Source organism: Garra rufa, chromosome 11, assembly GCF_049309525.1.
Source record: "Garra rufa chromosome 11, GarRuf1.0, whole genome shotgun sequence".
NCBI lineage: Eukaryota > Metazoa > Chordata > Actinopteri > Cypriniformes > Cyprinidae > Garra > Garra rufa.
The window spans coordinates 1,010,905-1,033,867 of NC_133371.1; the positions used below are offsets into that span (position 1 = coordinate 1,010,905).

At 30.9% G+C, this 22,963-nt stretch overlaps 1 protein-coding gene across 1 annotated transcript in view; it reads right to left on the minus strand.

Annotated features, from left to right (window-relative positions):
- LOC141346171 (ras GTPase-activating protein 2-like) overlaps nucleotides 1-17,791 on the minus strand; it is a 66,175-nt gene extending 48,384 nt beyond the window's left edge. Inside the window, exons 1-7 of the mRNA XM_073851083.1 lie at nucleotides 17,754-17,791; nucleotides 17,614-17,720; nucleotides 17,428-17,522; nucleotides 10,055-10,131; nucleotides 1,321-1,404; nucleotides 1,001-1,073; nucleotides 439-515 (exon numbers count right to left, since the gene is read on the minus strand). Of these exons, the coding sequence (XP_073707184.1) occupies nucleotides 439-515; nucleotides 1,001-1,073; nucleotides 1,321-1,404; nucleotides 10,055-10,131; nucleotides 17,428-17,522; nucleotides 17,614-17,720; nucleotides 17,754-17,791 (551 nt within the window). The remainder of the gene's footprint in view (nucleotides 1-438; nucleotides 516-1,000; nucleotides 1,074-1,320; nucleotides 1,405-10,054; nucleotides 10,132-17,427; nucleotides 17,523-17,613; nucleotides 17,721-17,753) is intronic.
- Nucleotides 17,792-22,963: the final 5,172 nt, after the last annotated feature.

Consider the following 22,963-nt stretch of genomic DNA (forward strand, 5'->3'; position numbering starts at 1 on the left):
AATTAGAGAGCTCTCTGAACGGAATTGGTACTAGCAAAAACTGAATTAGAGAGCTCTGTAATTGGAATTATTTCTAGTAAAAATTGATTTAGAGAGCTCTCTAATTGTTATTGTTACTATTAAGAATTCAATTGTAGAGCTCTGTAATTAAAAATGAATGGTAGTCAATGGAGACATATGACCAGTAAAAATTCATTTGTAGAGCTCTGTAATTGGAATTGTTACTAGTAAAAAATGAATTATAGAGCTCTCTAATTGAATTGTTACTAGTAAAAATGCAATTACGACGAGTAATGCTTAGTATATTTTAGGCTAAAACAGCTTGCCATATATATGCTGTTTAGACAAAACAAAAAAAACAAAAGTCTGGATCTAGTGAAAGGAAGCAGAAGATCAAAGAAAACAAAAGAGAAGAGAAGAGAAGAGAAGAGAACTCACTTGATCTCTAGTTTCTCTATGTCCTCCTCCTCCACGTGAAAATGCGACCTCCCTTTGTAACTGCTTGACCTTGTGACCTGTGAAACATTGTGAATTTATAGTTTTTTCTTTTGCACAAAATGCCAATCAACATCTTAAGCTCCACAACCAGTCCTATTTCTCAATTCCATTTCTAAGATGTCCACAGAGGGTTAATAACATTTATAATAATTTATTGAATTTGATAGATGTCTCTCACATTGTCCCACAGCAACATTAAAATAGTGTAGATTATTGTACAATGTTTAATAATAATAATTTATTCTATTCAGTGTCCATTTCATTCATTCAACATATTATAATATTGGGGACATCCAAGTTATTTGACATATTTGAAATTTTATTAAAAAGGTAACACAATAGGAGAGACGATTTGGCCATTTCTAATGACTGGGGTGGGGAAGTTTCCCCCCTCGGTGTCTATTGTGGTTACGACCCTGATTTAGAAGGGTTAAGAAACATAATTGAGACTCACAAAATCAACTTTCATTAACTGATGTTCAATAAACGGATGTGGGTGTACCTCAAAATGAAAGGTCTCATCAAACTGAGGGTCGCTGGTTTTCTTCTTCACTTTAGTTTTTTTCTGGTCAGACCTGAAAAGAGAGAGAGAGAAACAGAAAGACAGAGCAGGATGTTATTATTGAATCAGAGCGGATGTTATGTACTCATTTCTGTCTAGATCAGAAACAGAGGTCTTATGACTGACTGATTTAGAAACAATCACAATAGAGCATTTTGACTGTTCACCAATACTTCAGAAACCATCATGTTTTATCGTTTACAGTAAACCTTGTGATTTTGGAGCACCTTCAACATGACTTTATGTGTTTATAAACCCACCTGGCGGGCCCTACGAGTGTCACTGTGGCGTACGGATCGCAGTTCTGCCCACTTATTAATGGCAAACCTTGACATGCAATTATCCTGCAAAAAACACAGCTGTGTTAATGAAAGGACTCTCTTCATACTGTGATTAAACAACATTCAAGTCTACATGAATCAGCATTCTGAACCCATTTTACTTCTTAAATGTGACGTAATTTTTAAGTGACCCTTACGAAAAAGACGTTTGTTCAAGTGTGCTATTAGTATACTTCTTTTAAACTAAAAAATAGGCAAAATAGGATTTCTCAGAAATGTGTTTTATATACTTGACAATGACATTTAAGTATACTTGATTTATACTTAGGAAAAAGATAAAGTATATATGATCTCTACTTGTGCTCTGAGAATCTGTGTTTTCATTGTTATACTCTAGGGGCGCTATTGCACATCTTCTGTACAGAATTTCCAAAACACAAGTGAAGAAGAAACCGAAACAACAGATGCTTCCACATGTAATCTAACACAATCATCAGACATAAAACAGCATCAAAACCATAGATATGGAAAACTGTGTAACGTTATGGAATAAAATGTTGATTATGACTGTCAAGCTTTGGGATGTTGATCAACTCCATCTACGTTTTGATTATCATCAATAGTCTTTTTGTTCAAAATGTTATTTATTTTTTATTTATGAAACGTAACCCACATTCAAATGTTTATAAGAAAAAGAATGCACAAAGCTAGATTTTTTTGATGTTTTGTTATGTTCAGATATTCATATAACAAAATATATACAAATTAATACCAAAATAGGGACATAGTAGTACACTTAAAGAATGATGTAAAGTTCACTTCAAGAAAACCTGAGTATACTTGCAGTATAAAACGACTAAACTAGTAGTTTACTGAGGCTATACGTCAAAGTGTACTAAAAATGCATAAAAAGGTATTTAATTAGTGAACTATCAGTATACCTATAAGTTCACTTTTAGTATACTTGCAGTACAAACGGAAAACTACTCAAAGTTTACTACTGATTTATTTAAAAGTATACTTTTATATAATAGAAAGTAGGCCAATTTAGTCCCAAGGAGTATTGAAACAGTACACTTAAAAGTACACTACTAGTACACTGATATTTGTGTACATACTTCATAAAGTATACTTAAAATATACTTGAACTTTACATAAGTATACTTGATAAAAAAAAACTTTTTGGTAAAGTATGATGTAAAGTTCACTTAAAGAAAACCTATGAACATACTTGCAGTATAAAACTACTAAACTAGTAGTTTACTGAGACTGTACTTCAAAGTGTACTACAAATGCATAAAAAGGTAGTTTACTACTGTTATACTTAAAAGTATACTTTTATATACTGGAAACTGGGCCAATTTAGTCCCAAGGAGTATTGAAATAGTACACTTAAAAGTATACTACTAGTACACTGATATTTTTATACTTACTACATAAAGTATACTTAAAATATACTTTAACTTTACTTAAGTATACTTAATAAAATAAACTTAAAATAAACTTCTTTTTGGTAAAGTTTGATGTAAAGTTCACTTAAAGAAAACCTATGAGTATACTTGCAGTATAAAACTACTAAACTAGTAGTTTACTGAGACTGTACTTCAAAGTGTACTAAAAACGCATAAAAAGTATTTAATTAGTAAACTATCAGTATACCTAGAAGTTCACTTTTAGTATACTTGCAGTACAAACTGAAAACTACTCAAACTTTACTACTGTTATACCTAAAAGTATACTTTTATATACTAGAAAGTGGGCCAATTTAGTCTCAAATAGGTATTGAAATAGTACACTTAAAAGTACACTACTAGCACACTGATATTTGTATTTTTTATATATCTATTTGGCCTCTCCCTTCAAATCCAAAGCTTGAAATTTGATCAAACCATAACTATATTTAGTGAGTTATATAACATTCCATTGGTGACATTCAAATCAGCTGAATTTACAACAATGTTCAGTTCATCAGAGGAAACCAAAGGTTTGAGTTTGATCACTGCAGTGGCACAATAGGGCAGGTGACTGTCTAGCTCCGAGATCTGCGTCACATTTACAAATGAATGTGAATGAATGAGAGAATACGAGGAGGATGAAAGAAGAACAAGCATAAATGAAAGTGTCAGATAAGAACGCTGAAAACAGAAGCGCTGCTATCCAAGACAGGAAGTAATTCACACTTGTTGTTGTCATGGTGACAGCCATGAAGCGGCGAAGGAAGGTGAGAAAGAACGACGGAGAGCGAGAGCGCACCGAAGAAAGAAAAAAGCAGTGTGACGGCAAAACAAAACCACAGGAGCAGCGCAGTACGAACTTCCTGCCGTCACGGCATCGCTTCCTCTTTCGTCAGCCTGCTCTGTGGGAGAGTGTGAATGAACGGCGATGGCCAACGTGAAACACACAGACGCACGTCAACAGCTCTGTGTCGAGTCAAACCATTTTTCTCACCGTTAAAGAAAACACACACACACCCTATAGAGGTGCGAACGGGAACTTCACAGGTACTCTGACGACACAAACCTCTGAAGCGATCAACACACCTTCCACATGTTTCACATTAGGTGCACTGAAACCACAATAGTAAACCAAAAAAGGACCACTTCAAAACGTGCCTTGTTTATGCAGGCCTTTTTAATATACAGAAAAACATGCATGGATACATAAACCTATAGACCAGCATCCTATTATCTCCCAAACTCAGCCGAACCCTTTAGATTCCCATTTTTTAATTTTGGTAACACTTTCTATGAATACATTATAATATATTCTTAAAACATTATAATGAATGCATAATGCATTATAAAAAAACGTATAATATGTTGTATCATCTCATGAGTATTCATAAGAACAGTTTTAATGTGTGGTTATAGCTTTTAAGAGCATGATTACCTCCTCATAACGTATTTTAAGTCTCATATCTTGCCATGTTACGCATGTCACTTTACTTAAAGCATACAAAGACCACTTATAAGTAATATTAATAATGATATTTCTCAAAGAGCCATTAGATCAGGTATCAGATCAGATGAATGTGTAATATGATCAGTTTGATTATTTTGATGGTACCCTTTATGGTGCGTTCACACCGGACGCGAATGAAGCGGCAAGCGCGAGTGATTTACATGTTAAGTCAATGCAAAGACACAAATACCCATCCTGCGGTGTGAAACGCGCAAATTGAGTGTTTCAAGCGTTTGAAGAGTTCAAAAATCTGAACTTTGGCGAAAATTTGCGCCGCGTTAACCAATCAGGAGCTTGCTCTAGTAGTGAAGGAGGCAGAAATCCGAAACAACAATAGAGGACAAAATCACCGTTGCTGTCTGTGGTTACTCAGAGCTGTACGATACATCTTTGTACTTTTATAGAAACAGGAATAAAGAGGATCTTGCTTGGAAGAAAGTGAGTGAGGAGGTCGGACAATCTGGTAAGTTTAAAAAAAAAAAACGCTCTTTACTCAATCTGACCTACATATATTTACATATTGAGACTAAAAGCAAGCTAAAGCTGGCAAATTGAGCTAATTCACCTATTTTACAACTGCTTTCCCGCTGACGAGTGGCAGAAGCCCCTCCCATGACGCAAATTCGCATCTGTTGTGAAGTAAATGTCACGCGCGAATGATGCGAATTTCACGCGCGAATGAAGCGAGTAAACTTTAATGTTCAAGCGTCCAACTACGCACGAATAGCGCGATTTATTCGCGCAAGTCGCGTCTGGTGTGAATGCACCTTTAGACAGCTGTTGATAAGTAATTCTGCAATCGCATCTCAGCTAGCAGTAATTATTATTATTAGGATGCTAAATATATGCTAACACTGTATTTTGATAGTTCCCCAAAAGACAAACTGATTATAAGTAACTTTGCAAGTACATGAACCTTCTACCTAGCCTAATCTTAACCTAAGTCTACTAATACTCTAAGAACTGTTAACTGACATGTAGTTGGAAAGTTGCTTATAGTCAATAGACTAAGGGGATCAAAATCAGAATAAAACAAAATATAATGTAAAAAATAAATGTAATATGATATAGTCCATTATAAATTAAGTAGATATGGCGTCCATTGTGTGTTATAAATAAGCATTACAAATAATCATTAATCATTATAATGATTTATAATTGTTGTTATGATTATTCATAAAATTATATAACATTTTATAAGGTTTTTTATAATGCATTATGCATTCATTATAATGCCCTTATAAAGTATTATAAATAGAGGCTTCATAGAAAGAAATCGTAAAAATAGAATTTTATAGTCAGGTTCTAGAGAGAGCTAACCTACAGATCTGCTGCTTAAGCTTTTTAGTATTATTCTTTTTAGCCAAGTTTCTGAATGCTTCTCCTTCTAGAGCTTTTAAGCTAGAACCAATGAACTATTTTAAAAATCATCAAAATCCCATAGACTTACATTGAATGAATGTTCAAATGAGCCAAAATTATTCAAACTCTAGCTGTCAAAATTGTTTGAAAAAATAATGCTGCACTGAAGGTTCATAAAAGCATGTAGTCTCCATTATAATTAATGGAAGAATTTTGAAACAACCAGGACTCTTCCTAGAGCTGGCCTCCTGGCTGAAAACCTAGTCTAGAGCATTCAGAACATCAGACTGGGCAGAAGGTTCTCCTTCCAACAGGACAATGAAGCACACAGCAAGAGTGGCTTATAGACAACTCTGTGAGTGGCCCAGGCACGGCCTGGCCTTGAACACATCAAACATTTCTGGAGAAACCTGAAAATGTCTGCCAGCCCCCATCCAAGCTGACAGAGCTTGAGAGGTGAAGAGGTGAGGAGAAGAATGGCAGATATTTGCCGAATGCTGTTGCAAAGCTTGTTGCATCTCACCAAAAAGACGTGAGGCTGTAACGGTGCTTGAACTAAGTACTGAATTGAGGGTATGAATACTTATGCAATGTACTTATTTCAGATTTTTAGTTTTAATAAATTTACAAAGTTGTGACAATTCTGTTTTACTTTGTCAATATGGTGTATGGTACGGAAGCCTGTTTCCGCCACTGAATAAAAAATAAAAATAAAAAAAGTTTATTGCGACTTGTTGAATCTCACAATTCAGATTTTTTTTTTCAGAATTGCATTATATAAACTCGCAATTCTGACTTTTTCCACACAGTTCCGACTTCATTTCTCTGAATTGTAACTTTATATTTCAGAATTCTGACTTTATAACTCGCAATTGCAAGTTTTATCATGGAATAGCAACTTAATTTCACAGAATTCAAAGTTTGTATAATGCAATTCTGACTATATAACTCACAATTGTGAGTATATATCATGCAATTTTTACTTTAAAACTTATAATTGTGAGTATATATCATGCAATTGCAACTTTATTTCTCAAAATTGCAAGTTTGTATAACACAATTCTGACTGTATAACTCACAATTGTGAGTATATATCATGCAATTTTTACTTTAAAACTCAAAATTGTGAGTATATATCATGCAATTGCAACTTTATTTCTCAGAATTGTAAGTTTGTATAATACAATTCTGACTATATAACTCACAATTGTGAGTATATATATCATGCAATTTTTACTTTAAAACTCACAATTGTGAGTATATATCATGCAATTTTTACTTTAAAACTCACAATTGTGAGTATATATCATGCAATTTTTACTTTAAAACTCACAATTGTGAGTATATATCATGCAATTTTTACTTTAAAACTCAAAGTTGTGAGTATATATCATGCAATTTTAACTTTAAAACTCACAATTGTGAGTATATATCATGCAATTGCAACTTTATTTCTTAGAATTGTAAGTTTGTATAATACAATTCTGACTATATAACTCACAATTGTGAGTATATATCATGCAATTTTTACTTTAAAACTCACAATTGTGAGTATATATCATGCAATTGCAACTTTATTTCTCAGAATTGTAAGTTTGTATAATACAATTCTGACTATATAACTCACAATTGTGAGTATATATCATGCAATTTTTACTTTAAAACTCAAAATTGTGAGTATATATCATGCAATTGCAACTTTATTTCTCAGAATTGTAAGTTTGTATAATACAATTCTGACTATATAACTCACAATTGTGAGTATATATCATGCAATTTTTACTTTAAAACTCACAATTGTGAGTATATATCATGCAATTTTTACTTTAAAACTCACAATTGTGAGTATATATCATGCAATTTTTACTTTAAAACTTATAATTGTGAGTATATATCATGCAATTGCAACTTTATTTCTCAGAATTGTAAGTTTGTATAATACAATTCTGACTATATAACTCACAATTGTGAGTATATATCATGCAATTTTTACTTTAAAACTCACAATTGTGAGTATATATCATGCAATTTTTACTTTAAAACTCACAATTGTGAGTATATATCATGCAATTTTTACTTTAAAACTTATAATTGTGAGTATATATCATGCAATTGCAACTTTATTTCTCAAAATTGCAAGTTTGTATAACACAATTCTGACTGTATAACTCACAATTGTGAGTATATATCATGCAATTTTTACTTTAAAACTCAATTGTGAGCATATCATGCAATTTTTACTTTAAAACTCAAAGTTGTGAGTATATATCATGCAATTTTAACTTTAAAACTCACAATTGTGAGTATATATCATGCAATTGCAACTTTATTTCTCAGAATTGTAAGTTTGTATAACACAATTCTGACTATATAACTCACAATTGTGAGTATATATCATGCAATTTTTACTTTAAAACTCACAATTGTGAGTATATATATAATGCAATTTTTACTTTAAAACTCATAATTGTGAGTATATATCATGCAATTTTTACTTTAAAACTCAAAATTTTGAGTATATATCATGCAATTTTTACTTTAAAACTCACAATTGTGAGTATATATCATGCAATTGCAACTTTATTTCTCAAAATTGTAAGTTTGTATAACACAATTTTGACTATATAACTCACAATTGTGAGTACATACCATGCAATTTTTACTTTAAAACTCAAAATTGTGAGTATATATCATGCAATTTGTACTTTAAAACTCACAATTGTGAGTATATATCATGCAATTGCAACTTTATTTCTCAAAATTGTAAGTTTGTATAACACAATTTTGACTATATAACTCACAATTGTGAGTACATACCATGCAATTTTTACTTTAAAACTCAAAATTGTGAGTATATATCATGCAATTTGTACTTTAAAACTCATAATTGTGAGTATATATCATGCAATTGCAACTTTATTTCTCAAAATTGCAAGTTTGTATAACACAATTCTGACTATATAACTCACAATTGTGAGTATATATCATGCAATTTTTACTTTAAAACTCACAATTGTGAGATTATATCATGCATTTTTTACTTTAAAACTCACAATTGTGAATATATATCATGCAATTTTTACTTTAAACTCACAATTGTGAGTATATATCATGCAATTTTTACTTTAAAACTCACAATTGTGAGTATATATCATGCATTTTTTTACTTTAAACTCACAATTGTGAGTATATATCATGCAATTTTTACTTTAAAACTCATAATTGTGAGTATATATATCATGCAATTTTTACTTTAAAACTCATAATTGTGAGTATATATATCATGCAATTGCAACTTTATTTCTCAAAATTGCAAGTTTGTATAACACAATTCTGACTATATAACTCACAATAGAGTATATATCATGCAATTTTTACTTTAAAACTCACAATTGTGAGATTATATCATGCATTTTTTACTTTAAAACTCACAATTGTGAGTATATATCATGCAATTTTTACTTTAAAACTCACAATTGTGAATATATATCATGCATTTTTTACTTTAAAACTCACAATTGTGAGTATATATCATGCAATTTTTACTTTAAACTCACAATTGTGAGTATATATCATGCAATTTTTACTTTAAACTCACAATTGTGAGTATATATCATACACTTTTTACTTTAAACTCACAATTGTGAGTATATATCATGCAATTTTTACTTTAAACTCACAATTGTGAGTATATATCATGCATTTTTTACTTTAAACTCACAATTGTGAGTATATATCATGCAATTTTTACTTTAAACTCACAATTGTGAGTATATATCATGCATTTTTTACTTTAAACTCACAATTGTGAGTATATATCATGCAATTTTTACTTTAAAACTCACAATTGTGAGTATATATCATGCAATTGCAACTTTTTTTATTTCTCAGAATTGTAAGTTTGTATAATGCAATTCTGATTATATAACTCACAATTTTGAGTATATATATCATGCAATTCTGACTTTAGAACTCGCAATGGCAAGATTTTACTTTCATGGATGGAAAAATGCTTGTTAGCTTGTTTGCGAAAAATGCGTGTTTAGTTTAGAACAGGTTTATAAAAACTTTTTGATGCAATCCTAATAAAATACTCAAAACCTCTGTCCACATAAATATTCAAAAATATGGCAGTGTAAAAATAAATGCAGAGCATGCAGAGACGGAAGTCACAGAAAAATGATCATGACACCTACTATAATACAATAAAACATACAGCATGCATGGCTACTTATGAATAGCTAACAATGGAGAAAAATAACCAATAGCCAAACCCTGACCTCTAAATTCAATATCCCGTTTCACTTTTAAGTATGCAATGTTACGAAAGTACAGAATGCCGATTCATGTTGAGCTCAAATAAACACATGCACTGACAAGCATCACTTACTGAACCACAAGCTGTTGACAGATGGAGCCATTCTCTGTGATCAGTTCATTCAGCTTCATCTCCAAATGAACCTTCCCCTGTAAAAGTAAAAAGACGTATTTCACCAAATGCAACAGATGCAATTACACTTCATTCAGCTGAGTTATCTACAGGATAACACAAGCAAAAATGTCCTGCTGTCTTCAGACAGAACAGTGCTTCTTTGTCTGTGTGCGCTGACCCATTAATTAGCATTCACAAATTACACAAAAAAGAAAAAGCTATATAGATATATACTTAATTTGCAATGGTTTGGCATTTTCTATAATGACATTCAGACATTTTAAATTAAGTTCTAACGGTTAGTTTTTTTTTCAGATAATAAGATCTATTTTGTCCCACAAACCTGTCTAAAAACAAAAAAGTTTCCTGAAATACAGAACGTGTGCCACTATAGATTAAAAGACATGTTTATGATAGATATACACTGCAAAAAATACTTCTGACTTAGACTTTTGTCTTGTTTCCAGCCAAAACATCTAAAAATTCTTAAATCAAGAAAGATTTTCTAGACGACTAAAAAATATTTTCTTGTTTTCAGAAAAAAACAAGTCAAAATTAAGTTACAATTTTAAAGTTTAAAAGTTAAAATTTCTCAGAATTGTGACTTTATTTTTCAGAATTCTGAGTTTGCATAACACAATTCTGACTTTATAACTCGCAATTGCGACTTTATATAATGCAATTGTCTTTTTTTATTCAGAATTGCAAGTTTATATGACGCAATTGTGAGAAAAAAAGTCAGAATTGTGAGATAAAAAGTCACAATTACCTTTTTTATCAAAAGACTGTTTATGATAAATAAACACAGCAAAAACTGCTTTTCTTACTTAGATTTTCGTCTTGTTTCCAGCCAAAATATCTAGAAATTCTTCAATCAAAAAAGATTTTCTAGATGAGTAAAAAATATTTTCTTGTTTTCAGATAAAAACACGTCAAAATTAAGTGAGTTTTTGCTTAGAACAAGCTAAATAATCCACCAATGGGGTAAGCAAAAATATATTTTATTTTAAACAGAAAACAAGATTACGTTGCTTGTTTCAAGCAAAAATGCACTTAATTTTGACTTTTTTTTAAACATTTTACACATCTAGAAAATCCTTCTTGATTTAAGAATTTTTAGATATTTATAAATAACAATCTAAGAAAGAAAACACTGCAAAAAATGCTTTTCTTACTTAGATTTATTGTCGTTTCCAGCCAAAATATCTAAAAATTCTTAAATCGAGAAGGATTTTCTAGATGTGTAACAAATGTTTTCTTGTTTACAGAAAAAACAAGTCATAATTAAGTGAGTTTTTGCCTAGAAAAAGCTAAATAATCTGGAAATGGGCAAAAACTCACTTAATTATGACTTGTTTTTTTTTTCTGAAAACAAGAAAACATTTTTTACACATTTAGAAAATCTTTCTCGATTTAAGATTTTTTAGATATTTTGGCTGGAAACAAGACAAACAATCTAAGTAAGAAAAGCATTTTTTTGCAGTCTATATATATGTATATATGTTGAAATAACCTATCCAGCCAGTCAAATTTGTTGAGGCTGATAATGCAGGAATGAGAAAGAGTGAAACAGAGGAGAGACTAGGAGGAAAGGACAGGGAGGGAGAAAGATAGAGAAGAAAAACAAAATAAAAACACCCACGTACTCCTACGCAATATTTTGTGCAAGTTCCTTTGACAAATGACACAGAGAACGCACCAATAAATCAACATTAACAGATGTCCAAAAGCAGACAGAACTACTTTTTTAAAAACTCGTTTACAAATATCCACTATGGAGTGCCAATTTCTTAAAGAAACAGAATCTAATCATTTAGTGCTCACTGTTGAGAAGATCTGTAAAATACAGTGGATTCATTCTAGAGCAATTCATTTCACACGTATGTTGACACGTATTGTTGTGTGTAAATAAGCTGTTGTTTGTTTTTTGAAGTAAGTAAGGGCTTTTTGAACACAGCAATGGAGGACCGTCTTGTGACTTCAGCCAGTTCTGGGCGGCTCTGAACATTATCTGACGAAATTGCCACCCACCTTTTTCTGGTCCTCAGGGTTAAAGACACATACACCACAGTGTTTAACAGCTGTTGTAAAGTAGCCCTCTAACATGTAGACTCAAAAAGCATTTGATATAGACAATTATCAATATTTCATACTACGTATAGTTCACATCTATTTACATATTTACTGACATGTCACTCAAGACTTACTGGTGTAAAATGATAACTAAACATAATTTGGAGTATTTCTTTGTTGCACAATGCATGTTTCTTTATATTATACCTACAATGTGTTTTAACAACACTGATAATAAGCAAGATATTTAAAGTGTACCTGAACAATCAAATATACTTCGGTACATCTTGAGTTTCAATACTGCAAAAAAAGCTTTTCTTAGATTTTTTGTCTCGTTTCCAGCCAAAATATCAAATAAATCTTAAATCAGGAAAGATTTTCTAGACAAGTAAAAAATATTTTCTTGTTTTCAGGAAAAAAAAAAAAAAAACAAGTCAAAATTAAGTGAGTTTTTGCTTAGAGCAAGCAAAATAGTCTGCCAATGGGGTAAGAAAAAATATCTTATTTCAAACAGAAAACAAGATTATTTTGCTTAATTTTGTCAATTTTTTTCTGAAAACAAGACCATTTTTTCTCATCTAGAAAATCCTTCTTGATTTAAGAATTTCTAGATATTTGGGCTGAAAACAAGACAAAAAAATCTAAGTAAGAAAATCATTTTTGCAGTGTTAGCAGACTGAAATACAGTTTATTATTAAGCACATAAATATGTAACTGTATTAGTAGCAGACTAAGCATGAAAGAAATGTATTTCAAATACATTTTGGTACTTTTTTTTTACTAGGGGCAAAAAAAAAATTAATAATATTTTCCACATACATTTACTAAATAAATACTGATCCAAATAATTAATATTATTTATATGCATTAATATGTGACCCTGGACCACAAAACCATGGGCTCATTTGTAGCAATAGCCAAAAATACACTGTATGGGTCAAAATGTACCATTTTTCTTTTATGCCAAAAATCATTAGGATATTAACTATTGATCAGGTTCCATGAAGATATTTTTCAAAACTTAATTTTTGATTAGTAATATGCATTGCTAAGAACTTCATTTGGACAACTTTAAAGGTGATTTTCTCAATATTTAGATTTTTTTGCACCCTCAGATTCCTAGATTCTCAAATAGTTGTATCTTAACAACCCATACATCAATGGAAAGCTTATTTATTCAGCTTTTGGGTGCTTTATAAATCTCAATTTTCAAAAAACTGACATTTATGACTGGTTTTGTGCTCCAGGTTCACAAATAACAGTACACTAAAATAAAGACCAATATTTTTACATAAATATTAATAATATATGAAAAACGCTACACAGAGAACCTTTGAGTATTATGCATATTTAAAAGTAAAAATTATTGTCTTGTTTTCAGAAAAAAAAACTAGTTAAAATTAAGTGTTTTTGCTTGAAACAATCAAAATAATATGCCAAAGGGGTAAGAAAAAATATTCTTGTTTTTTAGTTGAATTAAGATTATTTTTCTTACCCCACTGGCAGATTATTTTGCTTGTTCTAAGCAAAAACTCAAACTCAAAAACTCTGAAAACAAGAAAATTATTTTTACTTGTCTAGAAAATCCTTTTTAATTTAAGACTTTTTTGATATTTAGGCTGAAAACAAGACAAAATTACATTTGCATATTTAAACCTAACATTTTAGAAAACTTTAAATACAAAAAAATAGCAATTATCAATGTAATTAATCAACTGGGTAAGTAAGGCGATAACTATGTTAATTTTTTACCCTATTCACCTGCAGTGTCTCACCTTCAAATAATAACTATCTGCCAGTGGGTTAAGTAACTCTTGTTTTAAGAATATTTTACTTACCCCACTGGCAGATAATTTCATTTTTTGCTTAAAACAAGACTAAGTTTCTTATGTAATTTTGCTTATCTAGTAAATTCAGCTTAATTTAAGAATTTTTAGATACTTTGACTAGAAACAAGACAAAAATACTTAGTAACATAAGCTTTTTTTGCAGTGCAAAAATATTTTGTACAAATACATCAGACATACACTGCAAACAATTATTTTATTACTTAGGTTTTTTTTTTTTTTTTTTTTAAATCCATCTTAAATCAATGGATTTTCTAGACGTGTAAACATTATTGTCTTGTTTTCAGAAAAAAACAAGTCAAATTTAATTGCATTTTAGCTTGAAAAAAGCTAAGAAATCTGCCAATGGGGTAAGAAAAATAATCTTGTTTTTTTGCTTACCCCACTGGCAGATTATTTTGCTTGTTCTAAGCAACTTGCTTTCTGAAAACAAGACTCGTCTAGAAAATTCTTCTTGATTTAAGAATTTTTAGATATTTTGTCTTAAGTAAGAAAAGCATTTTTTGCAGTGCTTCCTCTTTCCACTTTTTTTTAAAATACATTGCACGCTGCAAAAAAAGTCTTGTTTTTAAACAAAATATTTTAAACAATTCTTCAATTAAGATGCATTCACTAACTAAGAAAAATGACATAGGATACTTAGTCTTGTTTCCAGGCAAAATGTCTAGACGAGTAAAAATGATCACCTTCTTTTAAAAAAACAAGTCAAAATTAAGTGAATTTTTGCTTGAAACAAGCAAAATAATCTGCCAGTGTTTTCTGTTTGAAATAAGACCCTATTGGCAGATTATTTTACTTGTTCTAAACAACAACTCACTTAAATTTTGACTTGGACACGAAGACTAAGACACTAATTTTCACTCATCTAGAAAATCCTTCTTGATTTAAGAATTTTTTTAGAAATTCTTTCTGGAAACAAGACTAAAAATCCAAGCAAGAAAAGCAATTTTTGCAGTGTTTCCTCTTTCCACTTTTTTTTAATACATTGCTTTTTTCACACTGCAAAAAAAAAAAAAGAATCTTGTTGAGTATTTTTGTCTTGTTTTTAACCGAAATATCTAAAAATTCTTTAATTAAGATGCATTTAATAAATAAGCAAAATTACAAAACAATTAGTCTTGTTTTACAGCCAAAAAATTTTTTTAATTCTTAAATGAAGAAGGAAAACTGGTCTTGTTTTAAGTAAAAACTAGTCAGAATTAAGTGCATTTTTGCTCAAAACAAGCAAAATAATCTGCCAATGGGGCAAGAAAAATAATCTTGTTTTCTGTTTGAAATAAGACATTTTTTTCTAACCCCATTGGCAGATTATTTTACTTGTTCTGAACAAAAACTCACTTAATTTTGACGTCTTTTTTTAAAACAAGACACTAATTTTCACTCCTTCTTGCCTAAAATTTTTAGATATTTTGTCTTAAGTAAGAAAAGCATTTTTTGCAGTGCTTCCTCTTTCCACTTTTTTTTTAAATACATTGCACGCTGCAAAAAAAGTCTTGTTTTTAACAAAAATATTTAAAAAAATTCTTCAATTAAGATGCATTCACTAACTAAGAAAAATGACATAGGATACTTAGTCTTGTTTCCAGCCAAAATGTCTAGACGAGTAAAAATGATCGCCTTCTTTTAAAAAAACAAGTCAAAATTAAGTGAATTTTAGCTTGAAACAAGCAAAATAATCTGCCAGTGTTTTCTGTTTGAAATAAGATATTTTTTCTAACCCTATTGGCAGATTATTTTACTTGTTCTAAACAACAACTCACTTAAATTTTGACTTGGACACGAAGACTAATTAGACACTAATTTTCACTCATCTAGAAAATCCTTCTTGATTTAAGAATTATTTTAGAAATTCTTTCTGGAAACAAGACTAAAAATCTAAGCAAGAAAAGCAATTTTTGCAGTGTTTCCTCTTCCCACTTTTTTTAAAATAAATTGCTTTTTTCACACTGCAAAAAAAAAGAATCTTGTTGAGTATTTTTGTCTTGTTTTTAACCAAAATATCTAAAAATTCTTTAATTAAGATGCATTTAATAAATAAGCAAAATTACAAAACAATTAGTCTTGTTTCCAGCCAAAAAAATTTTTAAATTCTTAAATGAAGAAGGAAAACTGGTCTTGTTTTAAGTAAAAACTAGTCAGAATTAAGTGCATTTTTGCTCAAAACAAGCAAAATAATCTGCCAATGGGGCAAGAAAAATAATCTTGTTTTCTGCTTGAAATAAGACATTTTTTTCTAACCCCATTGGCGGATTAGTGTACCTGTTCTAAACAAAAACTGACTTAATTTTGACGTCTTTTTTTAAAACAATACACTAATTTTCACTCCTTCTTGTCTAGAATTTTTAGATATTTTGTTTTAAGTAAGAAAAGCATTTTTTGCAGTGCTTCATCTTTCCACTTTTTTTTTTAAATACATTGCACGCTGCAAAAAAAGTCTTGTTTTTAACCAAAATATTTTAAAAAAATCTTCAATTAAGATGCATTCACTAACTAAGAAAAATGACATAGAATACTTAGTCTTGTTTCCAGCCAAAATGTCTAAACGAGTAAAAATGATTCTTTTAAAAAAAACGAGTCAAAATTAAGTGAATTTTAGCTTGAAACAAGCAAAATAATCTGTAAAAAAAATTGGCTGTAAAAAAAATTAGTCTTGTTTCCAGCCAAAAAGATTTTCTTGATGAGCAAAACTGGTCTTGTTTTAAGAAAAAAAAATAGTCAGAAATAAGTGCATTTTTGCTCAAAACAAGCAAAATAATCTGCCAATGGGGCAAGACAAATACTGTTGTTTTCTGTTTGAAATAAGACATTTTTTTCTAACCCCATTGGCAGATTATTTTACTTGTTCTAAACAAAAACTCACTTAATTTTGACGTCTTTTCTGAAAACAAGACACTAATTTTCACTCCTTCTTGCTTAGAATTTTTAGATATTTTGGTTGAAAACAAGACAAAAAAAATCGAAGTAAGAAAAGCATTCTTTGCAGTGTGTAGAGACTTGCTTGCTAGGTGCCGTTTGACATTGTCTTTGTCACTGTGTGTGTTTTTTCGAAACCCAAACGCAAAATCCTTTACATAAACACTTTTTGTTTCTTATACAGTCCACACCCCCGGCCCCTGGTTCTGCTGAACAGTGAATCACACTTGTGTACAAAACAGATCCGTGCATACACCATACACAAAAACAGGATGTGGAGTTGGGCCTGCATCTGCTTTCAAGTCATTGGACCACATATAAGAGCTGACTAATCATACATCGATCTCATTGGGTACGGCGAGGCAATGAGTAATCATCAACTCACCCGATTGGCCCAAACCACGGCTGGAGACTAACCACAGAAGGGAAGTCTTGCTCTGTCGGGTGTGTGTTTGTGTGTCGAATGATAACTTCTGTGCCATCTAACCGTTCACTCACCTGAACTTCTGAGTGTGGATCCACAGGCTGTAACTGAAACCAGTTCTCTTTCCCGCAGTATTTATATAGATCTTCCTTTCTGATGGCTACTTTCCCTACAAACACACACACACACAAGCTTTAGTTGACATGTACACTGTGTATTAGTCTTGTAAATGAGACAAAGCAAGGGCGAAAGATACTGACCTACAGGTATCTCCCTTATTTGGAACATGGTCTTGGCGTAAACGTAGAAGGACAGGCATTGGAACGGCCGTGGGATTTCGAAGTAGAAGTCCTCGCTGTAGAACGGACTGAAGTGCAGAACAAAGCGTGTTAATCACAACCACACTGACTCAAACAATACATCTGTAAAAAATATCATACGTCTGATTAAATATAACCTCACCCATTTGCATTAAAATGTACAACATGGGTTTGATTCCAAGAGGAAGCCAGAACTGATCTTGATTTCGGTGCACAAATGCATGAGAAAATGAGTCCAAATTAAGTGAGTTTTTTTCTTAGAACAAGCTAAATAATCTGCCAATGGGGTAAGGAAAAAAAATCTCATTTCAAACACAAAACTAGATTATTTTTCTTAACCCACTGGCAGATTATTTAGCTTGTTCTAACCAAAAACTCACTTAATTTTGACTTGTTTTTTTCTGAAAACAAGAAAATAATTTTTACTTGTCTAGAAAATCCTTTTTTTAAATTTTTTTTTTTTAGATATTTTAGCTGAAAACCAGAAAAATTTAAGTAAGAAAAGCATTTTTTCAGTGCAAATGTGACAGTAAACCTTATTGTTTTGTAGTACAGTAATGAAAATGATTTTTTTTTTGGTGTAACACAAAAATAAACAATTTGTCTCCACAACAAACTTAAAAAAAAAATGGGGCACGATGCAATGCAATCACTAAATATAGCCACTCAGAAGTGTTCTCTCTCATACTGCATTTATGCAAGTATGAGCAAAATTCTATTTAAAAATTTTTAAATCAAGGATTTTCTAGACAAGTTAAAATTATCTGAAAAAACAAGTCAAAATGAAGTGAGTTTTTGCTTGGAACAAGCAAAATAATCTGCCAATGGGTGGCCAAAAAAAATCTTATTTCAAACAGAAAACAAGATTACTTTTCTTACCCCATTGGCAGATTATTTTGCTTGTTATAAGTAAAAACTCACTTCATTTTAAGAATCTTTTCTGAAAATTAGGCAATTTTTCTTAGTCTAGAAAATCTTCTTGATTTAAGAATTTTGACTGGAAACAAGGCAAAAAATCTAAAAAAGAAAAGCATTTTTTGCAGTGAATATTGTTTTCTTTTTGTAGAACATAACACATTGCACCACAAAAAATGCTTTTCGTACTTAGATTTTTGGTCTTGCTTCCAGCCAAAATATCTAAAAAATTCTTAAATCAAGAAGGATTTTCTAGACTAATAAAAAATATTGTCCTGTTTTCAGAAAATACTCAAAATCAAGTGTGTTTTTGCTTGAAACAACTAGCCAATGGGGTAAGAAACAAAAATCTTGTTTTCTGTTTGAAACAAGACATTTTTTCCTACCCCACTGGCAGATTATTTCAGATATTTTTGGCTAGAAACAAGACAAAAATATCTAAGTAAGAAAAACGTTTTTTTTTTGTTTTTTTTGCAATGAAGTGCATTCAGCTTAAAAAAGATCAATTATCTAATGTGGTTTTGCTTATCTAGTTAATGCATCTTAATTTTAGAATTTTTAAATATTTTGACTAGAAACAAGACAAAACTACTAAGTAAAATAATCCCTTTTTTGCAATGTATTACTTAAATGAATGAACTACAACTGGTTTCTCTGCTTCTCAAACACTTTCTGGGTCCAAAATAAGCAAGGAATTTAAAAATGTGTATATCATGAAAAAATGACAGATTAAATAGGTTCAACGTGCAAAAAATGACTTCTAGCTGTTTGACTACAACAGTCAAATACCTCATCTGAGACTTGAGAAGAGAATGCTCATCCACCCACACACACTCCAGCTCTCTCTCACACACACACACACACACACACACACACAAATGACACACTCATAGCCCCCGCACTCTACAGCGCATGCGCTCCCTCAACACTGCTACAGGTAAAACCACTCCACTCCAAACGCTCAAATCACACAGAAAACTGCCTCAGATTCAAAAGTGTTTAATAATAAGCCAGATGAGGGAATAAAGAGAGATTAGGAGAGGTGAAGAAAGACTTGAGGAGAAAGCGTCACGCTCTGAGAGAGGCTGATTGCAAACGAGTGTGTGAACGAAAGACAAGGAGCGATAGATAGCAAGTGTGAGAGAGAAAAGTGAGGGAACGCGTAGGTGGACACCCTTCCTTAGACACAGCCAACAGAGCCCTTTGAACAGAGGGGAAAAACAGTTGTGAAATACCACCAGAGGAAAAGCCTTCAGAAAGAGAGTGAGATAAAGCAAATGTGCTTCTTTCAATGACTAGATGCTTTTGCAACCGAAAATGTACACAATGTAAAATCGCCAAACGCAATGTTGCACGTCCGATATCAAGATGTACGCTGCAAAAAAGGCTTTTCTTACTTAGATTTTTTGTCGTTTCCAGCCAAAATATCTAAAATATCTTGAATCAGGAAGGATTTTCTAGACAAGTAAAAATTTGTGTCTTGTTTTTAGTAAAAACAAGTCAAAATTAAGTGAGTTTTTGCTTAAAACAAGCAAAATAATCTGCCAATGGGGTAAGAAAAAAAATCTTATTTCAAGCAGACAACTAGATTATTTTTCTTACCCCATTGGCAGATTATTTTTGCTTGTTCTAAGCAAAAACTCACCTCATTTTGACTTGTTTTTACTAAAAACAAGACACAAATTTTTACTTGTCTAGAAAATCCTTCCTGATTCAAGAATTTTTAGATATTTTGGCTGGAAATAAGACAAAAAATCTAAGTAAGAAAAGCATTTTTTGCAGTGTACTATCGGATGAAATTGAACGAGCCAAAATATCTAAAAATTCTTACATTTCCAGACGAGTAAAATTATTTTCTTGTTTTCAGAAAAAAACTAGTCAAAATTCAGAGCAAGCTAAATAATCTGCCAATGGGGGTAAGCAAAACTGATTTCAAACCGAAAACAGAATTATTTTGCTTGTTTCAACTGCAAATGCACTTGTTTTTTCTGAAAACAAGACAGTAATTTTTACTAGTCTAGAAAATCATTCTTGATTTAAGAATCTTTGGATTTCTGGCTGGAAAAATGCTTTTCTTGTTTAGATTTTTTTTGTCTTGTTTCCAGCCAAAATATCTAAAAATACTTAAATCAAGAAGGATTTTCTAAACGAGTAAAAATTATTGTCTTGTTTTCAGAAAATGCTCAAAATTAAGTGTGTTTTTGCTTGAAGCAAGCTAAATAATCTGCCAACGGGGTAAGATAAACAATCTTGTTTTCTGTTTGAAGTAAGATTATTTTGCTTGTTTCAAATTAAAAACACACTTAATTTTGACTTGGTTTTTTTTTTTCTGTAAACAAGAAAATTATTTTTAATCGTCTAGAAAATCCCTCTTGATTTAAGTATTTTTAGATATTTTGGCTGGAAACAATAAAAGAAAGAACAAAACAAGTACACTCTTAAAAATAAAGGTGCTTCACGATGCCATAGAATAGCCTTTTGTGTCTAAATGGTTCCGTAAAGAATCTTTAACATCTGAAGAAGCTTTCTGTTTCACAAAAGGTTCTTTGTGACGAAAGAAGGTTCTTTAGATTATAAAAAGGTAAGAAAGAGAAAAATTATTTTCTTGTTTTCAGAAAGTCAAAATTAAGAACAAGCTAAATAATCTGCCAACGGGGTAAGCAAAAAAAAACTTATTTCAAACAGAAAACAGGATTATTTTGCTTGTTTCTAGTGAAAATGCACTTAATTTTGACTTGTTTTTTCTGAAAACAAGACAATAATTTTTACTCATCTAGAAAATCCTTTTTGATTTAAGAATCTTTAGATATTTTGGCTGGAAACAAGACAAAAAAATCTAAGTAAGAAAAGCATATCTTGCATTGAAAGATGCACTACAAAAAAATGCTTTTCTTACTTAGATTTTTTGTCTTGTTTCCAGCCAAAATATCTAAAAATTCTTAAATCAAGGAGGATTTTCTAGACGAGTAAAAATATCTTTTTACTCGTCAAAATTAAATGAGTTTTTGCTTAGAACAAGAAAAATAATCTGCCAATGTGGAAAGCAAAAATATCTTATTTCAACAGAAAACAAGATTATTTTTCTTACCCCACTGTCAGATTATTTTGATTGTTTTAAGCAAAAATTTGACTTTTTTTTCTGAAAACAAGACAATAATTTTTACTCTTCTAGGAAATCTTTCTTGACTTAAGAATCTTTAGATATTTTGGCTGGAAACAAGACACAAAATCTAAGCTAGAAAAGCATTTTCTGCAGTGCATCTTGCATTGAAAGATATCTTAGCGAACTGGAATTGCACTTTTCTGACTTGGCCCATCAGCAAACGCCCAGAACACCTTAGGAACAAGTCAAAACACACTGGCAACTTGCTAAAACACAGAAGACCTTAAAGCGATAGTGAAAAATAAGTCTGACGTTCTTTCTTCTGCGGAAAACAAAGAAAGATATTTCTGTCAATACAATGAAAGTCAATGGGGTCCAAAATAAATTCCGGCACCCTCAAACACTATTTTTAGTGTATAAATATAATAAAGCAATATGAAGGTGTGTAAATGATGACCTAATGAAAAATAAATATGATAAAATGTATTTAAAGTACATTTATTTCATGCTAAATGTAGTACAAATACATTTACATATTATGTACTTAATAAAAAATACCCTGCAATTGTACTTTTAGCATACTATACTGGTATATTTAAAGTCTGCTAACTTGGAACTACTAATTGTGTACTTAATGCACTTTAACTGTGCAGAAGGAGTGCAACTAAAGATATAACGAAGTATATTTGATTGTGCTAAAGTGGAACTATTGCAAGTATGCTTTAAATATATAAAATTTAAAGACTGATATTATACAATCCTCATCAATTGTGACATTAAACAATGTGCATTGTGCACAAGTAGTACATGTTAATGCAATTTTTGTATCAGTAAAGTCTCCAGCGATATGTCAGTAAATGTTAAAAGACTTGAACTATACTCAGTAGAAAATAAATGCATTTTAAGGGGAGACACTGCAGGCAAAAACACAGTTTTTTCATGCATCTGTCAAGTTTGAGATTTTAGGCTTTTTGTTTTTTCATAAAGTGTTTTTTCAGACTAGTGGAAAGAAAACATCCAAAAGACACTGTTAAGTGTTTCTTTTATAGCACTTTATCTATTTGTGTCAATAGATTTAAATTTTAATGCATATTTTAAAGGCTGTTTTCTCAAAATGAGTTTTTTTCTCAAACACAGCCATAAATCTCCACTTCAGTAGCACTTACACACACCAAACTATACATTTTTATTCCTGTCTATATCCTGAAGGTTTTTAAGGAGGGATTTGTTCATATATAATTTGCACCATTTTAACTTCCCCAAAAAAACAAA